We start from the raw sequence: 5,803 nt of genomic DNA, 5'->3' as shown, positions 1-5,803 counted from the left end.
GAAGCAAGCGCCGTTAATTATAGTAGTGGTTGGCGCAAATTTACAGTTTGAGGTTCCAAATTTGAGTTTGAACGCTTCCAGAAGTTCGAATTCCGATCTCAAAAACTTTCAGAAACGAAACGAGCTCTCTCTCTCTCTCTCGCTCACAACTGTTTTTTTTTGTTGGAAAAGAAAAGGAAAACTCTCCCTCACAACTGTTTGCTGGAAAAGGAAAAATATCTACACGGGGCCCAAGCCCAACCCAGCCAAGCCTGCATTCCGGCCACCTCCGGTCCGGCGGCGTCCCAATCTCCGTCGCTCTCAATTCCGCATGCCGTCCCTGCTGCTCTTCCGCCGCTTGCTCTTCCCACCGCCGCCGCCGGCGCCGTCCTTGACCTGCCTGGTGGCGGCGTAGAGGTCGGACACCAGGCGGTAGCGCTTCTTGGCCCTCCGGTCCACCAACCCGGAATCCTCCTCTTCCTCCTCGTCCCGCGCCGCCGCCGTCACGGCGTTGTTCACCGACCGAGCGGACGACGACGATAACGCCTCCCGCTGGTCCTCCTCCTCCTCCTCGTCGTCCCCGCCGCCGCTGACGCTGAGCTGCACCAGCTGGTCCGCCGCCGCGAGGTCGTCCGCCGTGAACTCCGCCCCGCCGGCGCCCGCGGCCCCGGAGGCCGCAGACGCAGACGCAGGCAACGACGACGACATGGACACGGACGCCGCCGCCGGCAGCTTGGCGATCTCCGCCTCCATGCAGCTGATAGCGCGCCTCTCTCTCTCTCGATTGGTCGGAGGATGAGAAGAAGGCTGGAACGCTTTGAGTTGATTTGAAAAATGGAAATGACGGCGTGGAAGGCACGAGAAGGAGAGCGTATATATATACACGGGAAGGGAAGCGAACCGACTTGTATTACCCACGCTGCCTCGTGGGGCCCGGCTGGCGGAGGCGCGTGAGCCGCTGGCGTGTGGGGGACGGGAGGATGGCTGCCCGTGGGCCCCGCGAGGGGGCCAACGCGACGGCGACGCGTGGGCGGAGCCGGCTGCTGTTCGTGTCGCGCGCGGGCTGGTGGGAAACCGACATGTCGATGGGTGCGGGATGTTTTGTGGAGCGTGGGCGCGTGGCCATGCATGCATGGCGTGCTGTTACAATGGAACCACGACTAGGTTAGCCGCGGTGGTCGGAATTGGAACCCACAAGGTTCGATATCTGTGTGTGAGGCTGCTTCATCAATAGAAATAGGTTGTGCGCATTTCACAAGTATAAGTGTATATTTTTACTATTACAACTTTCCATGTTAAACCGTGAAAGAAACTTTTATGGTTACATTTTAGGAAATCGAACGCAAAAATTAGTTAATATGTACTTAATATATACTCGAAATGACTCGGGACGATAAACTGGATTATGTCATATTTTCATGGGATGATCAACATCCAATTGCTAATGGGATCGCATTAGTGTGAACATGGTATGGGCGTGTATTCACACACAACTCGTGATTCTGATCGTTCCTCTTTTCTACTATTTTGTTGGTTGTTTTATACAGGTGACCATATATATGGCAAGAGAGACTTAGCTCCAAGGCAAAACAAGTGAATTTTAAAGACGTTACTGAGCTCGGCTAACTTCAATAGCAGAGGCAGACCTAGCCCAAATATTGAGTGGCGGCCTACTAACTGTTGGGCTTCTATAACTACATAACTACAGTAGCGGTCCGTGCTCTTAGTGGGCTCTACATAGGTCCACCCCTGCTCAATGGGAGCCCCTAGCTCGTTCCCGATTAGCTCGATCACTTAGAATCACAATCAAAATGAGTAACTTGCAATGTTGAAACAACCTGTCGGTGTTTCGTACCGCCGACTAGTGATTGTACGCCGCGCTCTCCTCACTTCCGATGGCTAGCACACAAGAGACAAAAGGGTTATACTGGTTTGGGAAGATCCCTACGTCCAGTTTTGGCTGAAGTCGTGTTCTTGGATCAAGTGCACTGGACTTACAACGGGGCGCTTGCAAGCAAGCGTTCGTGCTATGCGTGTGAGTGTGGGTGTATGTGAATGAATGCGAGAGAGAGCCCGAGAAGGAGGGCCTGGTTCCCTTTATATAGGCTAGGGATCAAGTGACAATGTTGAGAAATGGAGGGGGTCCCCGACCTCAGACGTCAGGGGCTGTGGCGTGGTCGGATAGCCTTGTACCAAGGGACTTCCTTGTCCTGTCTTTATTGGCTGGTCGTGGGCTTCACACGCCCGGTTCGATGACTCATGTGCGGCGTGGGCCGCTTACACACGGCCTGGCCTGCTCTGCTGCGTGCTTCCGTCCCATCTGCCAACCCGTGGCAGTGAACGGGATGGTAGCTATCACTGACGACCGTACGGGATGAGTGGGTGAGCATTGGTTAGTGGCCTGAACGGGCGTGCTGCTTCTCTCGACTTTCCTCGAACTCTTTAGTGCGCTCACGGCCACCCCACGCTGTTACGCCTAGCGCTGAGTCCTGCCTCGCCTGCGAGCCCGTACGGGGCCTGGCGTGGGGGGCAAGGACTTGACCTTGACCGATCACCCTGGCGGTGAAGGTGATGATAACATCGGGGCGCGTGGGCACGTTTGACCGCGCGTGGCTTCGCTTTGCAAGTCGTCCTGGGTGGTCCGAGGGGTGTAGCCTCACCCTTGGACTTCCCGGCTAAAGGTCGGCTCCCCTCACTAGGTCATATCTCGGTGTGGAGCGGTCAGGAGGGTCACGCCCCACATTTAATGCTCCCGGTATGGCATCGGCTGCCCCTTAGTTAAGGAGTGAGTGGGGCGTTGTGGGCCCCTTGCGGGTCACGTCCCCGATCTAGCTGAACTGACGAGTTATGGCTCTTAGCTCCCGACCAAGGGAGGTCGGGTGATAGACCACAACATCGTCTGGGCCACCTCCAGTACACCTCTTGCTGTTAGGCCTTTGACCTTTTTACGTCTGGCTGCCTTAAATCCCTTCCCAGGGATACCCAGAACCGTTACAACCTAAGCTTTACACGCTTGTTTGGTTCTCTTGGGCTCTTGGCTACCAAATGAGCCTCAGACACAGGAGGGGAGTAGCCAAATCAGTGCCATATGGGATCCAAAACTGGGAACTGGGAAAGCTGCTTAAGGTTTAGGCTGTGGGCCTGTGACCCTGATCACGAAGTAGGCTAAAGATGTTTTCAGTATACAGCTGCTTTGCAACCCACAGGGGAGTTTGGAGCCAGACACGATCGTTCGGCCCAACAACCGTACATTCATTCAGCCCAATGGCTTTGCTAAACGGCTGAAGCAGCACGCAGTGGCCAGCCCACCTATCATCGGTCCTGGACACGAAAATCCTCGACGAAACGAAAGAGAAGAGCAAGCAAAGTCAGGGAAAGAAAGAAAGAAAGAAAATCAAAGAGGAGAAAAGGTACATGAACCATCGAAAAAGAGAGAAATAAAAAAAGAGGAAAATGTGTTGGCTGCGTTCATGATGGCAGCGACGAAAGGAAACGTGCCTGCCAACACGGCAGCAGATCCAAATCCAACGACGTAACGTGCTCCCGCGCCAAACTCACCTCACGCAGCCGTCCGTACGACACAAGTACTGTAGTGGTTCGACAACTCCGAGATTAGTATCGAAAGGTGGCATGCCTTGTGCTTCTCCTAGAAAAAAACCGAACCGGTTCACAGTTGGTTCAGGTTGAATCGGAAAAACCGTGAAACGGTGACCAGACCGTTCGGTTGAACCAAAAGATGGGTCATGCAATTGGACCGGTGTGAATCGGTGCAAACCGATCGAACTGACGGTTTTATGCCAAACCGGTGAACTAGTGAACCGGTTTTTTATGAACCGGTGAACAATTCAAAGTTTGGATATTGGTTTTGGAACTTTGGATAAGAAACTATTACATTATTTCTATGTAATCCCATCTTTTATGTCATATGTGATATGTTTTGGTAATAAAACTTACACATTACTTACATAAATCATGAGAAATAAGTATTATATTGATAAATGATGAACCATTGGTTCGACCAATGTGTCGGTATTTTATACCGACAACCTACCGAGGGGGTACCCGAGGTAGTAGATTGGTTGGTGGGGAATCGTCGGACGACCTAGAACTTAAAAGTAAGGACACAAGACACAGATTTATACAGGTTCAGGCCGCCAAGGTAGCGTAATACCCTACGTCCTGTTTGGGGTGTTGCATATTGCGCCCTGCGCTTGGGTCTTGAGGCTTTGTTGTCTCCGCCGATCTAGTTACCACTGCCCTCCTTTATATACTCCAGGGGGTGGGATTACTAATCGGTTACAAGGAGTTCTAGTAGGATTACAGAGGAATCCTAGTATGAGTCTACCTTCTTCCTTCCTTACGGGTACTGGGGATCTATCCCCGACACAATGCACCACTGGTTGGACCGGTGAACAAGTGAACCATTAGCATGATCAGTTCGATCTTCGGTCCGACTTTTTGTTCTATGGTGCTTCTACTTTCCTACATGTATATATATAAACTAGCAGAGTGCACGTGCGGCACGCACGTGTTTTTAAAATGTCTAGGATATTTTCAGGAAATAGCTAGATAAACTCATTACCGAAAGTTATGTTATGTTTCACGAAGATGCTGAAAAGAGGAAACACGGTTACATCTAAAATTACTACGTGATAACAAATTAATAAATAATAGGCATATGTACTGCAAAAAATAAGAAAAAAAGATTACACACTACAAACATCACTGAATCACTGAACGCACATATGTACAGGCAGGACCGTAGGACCTGGAACATCACTGACCTGGAACGTCGCCGCCGCTAATCACGTTTCCTCTCCCTGACGAGGCTGGAATGTTTCTGATCCTTGGTCACCAAATAACACGATCGATCAGCTCATTTGCATGGAAAATTCGACCATGCAGCGGATCAGATAGGCCCAGATGTTGTGGCGGCGCCTTGTGGCTTCGGGGCGTCTGCGTCGTCCACGGCCGTAGCAGACCTGCGCTCGGCCTCTGCCAGGCAGCATTATGCACCGCACGCGACTTGCCGCCGGGCCGCGCAGGTGAGGGGTGTCGTGGACGCGGTCATCACTCGTCGCCGTGGAAGACCGGGGAAGTACGGGTGCTTCCCTCTCGTGGCTGCTTGCCGCGCAGGCACAAGCGTGGAGGAGCAGCGTGGATGGCCTGATTGGTGATTGCGGGTTCGGGTTCGGGGTGAGAGGTCAGGAGCCAAAGAAAGATGGCCCTTTGATCTGTCATTATGGAGGAGGGATTAAGTTAATCAGGGAATGGCAGAGCTCGATCATCTACTAGCCTCTGGGCCATCTTTAGCTAGCTAGGTTTCACGCAAAGGAAAGCAAAGAAAAGCAAGCTGCGAAGGCGACGGCAAGAGATCTCTGGAGGATCTACCCGGGCGGACATGGACGCGATCAGGACACGCAATCGCAGTCGCCGCAGGGGTGCAGTGGCAGCAGCTAGCGGCGCGCCCAACGCGACGGATGGACGGTCGACTCGAGGCGTGCGTGCGGCCGGACGAGCAGTACCAGAGCAGAGCAGAGAGGCTGCTGGACTCCACTGCCCGTGCCAACTGTCCTTTGCGAGTACTATCATTTTGCAAAACGCTTCAATATAATATTGAGTTTGAGTACTCTGGACGACGACGACGACGACACTGTTTGCAACTTGCGTTGCGCGCGGAGGAGCAGTGCCATGTGGATGGGACGCCATTGGCGAGAGCCCATGCGCAAACGCAAACGCAATGGTACGGTGCGCGTGCGGCCATGCGTGACAAGAGCAAGCGAACGTCAATCAAAAGAAAGAAAGAGGAAAAAGGCGAGCGAAA

The 5,803-nt window shown here is 52.7% G+C and overlaps 1 protein-coding gene across 1 annotated transcript; it reads right to left on the bottom strand.

Moving 5' to 3' along the window:
* LOC117861575 (uncharacterized) lies at window positions 1–821 on the bottom strand. Its single transcript, XM_034745145.2, has one exon. It carries the CDS (start codon window positions 730–732, stop codon window positions 301–303), a length of 432 nt encoding a protein of 143 aa, XP_034601036.1. The 5' UTR covers window positions 733–821; the 3' UTR covers window positions 1–300.
* Between the last annotated feature and the right edge of the window lie 4,982 nt (window positions 822–5,803).

This window comes from Setaria viridis, chromosome 6, assembly GCF_005286985.2.
Source record: "Setaria viridis chromosome 6, Setaria_viridis_v4.0, whole genome shotgun sequence".
NCBI lineage: Eukaryota > Viridiplantae > Streptophyta > Magnoliopsida > Poales > Poaceae > Setaria > Setaria viridis.
Note: the sequence above shows the minus strand (reverse complement) of the source record. Positions and strands in the feature narration are given on the sequence as shown.

Coding starts and splice junctions, on each gene's coding strand:
- LOC117861575 (XM_034745145.2), bottom strand. CDS start 732: ATGGAGGCGGAGATCGCCAAGCTGCCGGCGGCGGCGTCCGTGTCCATG.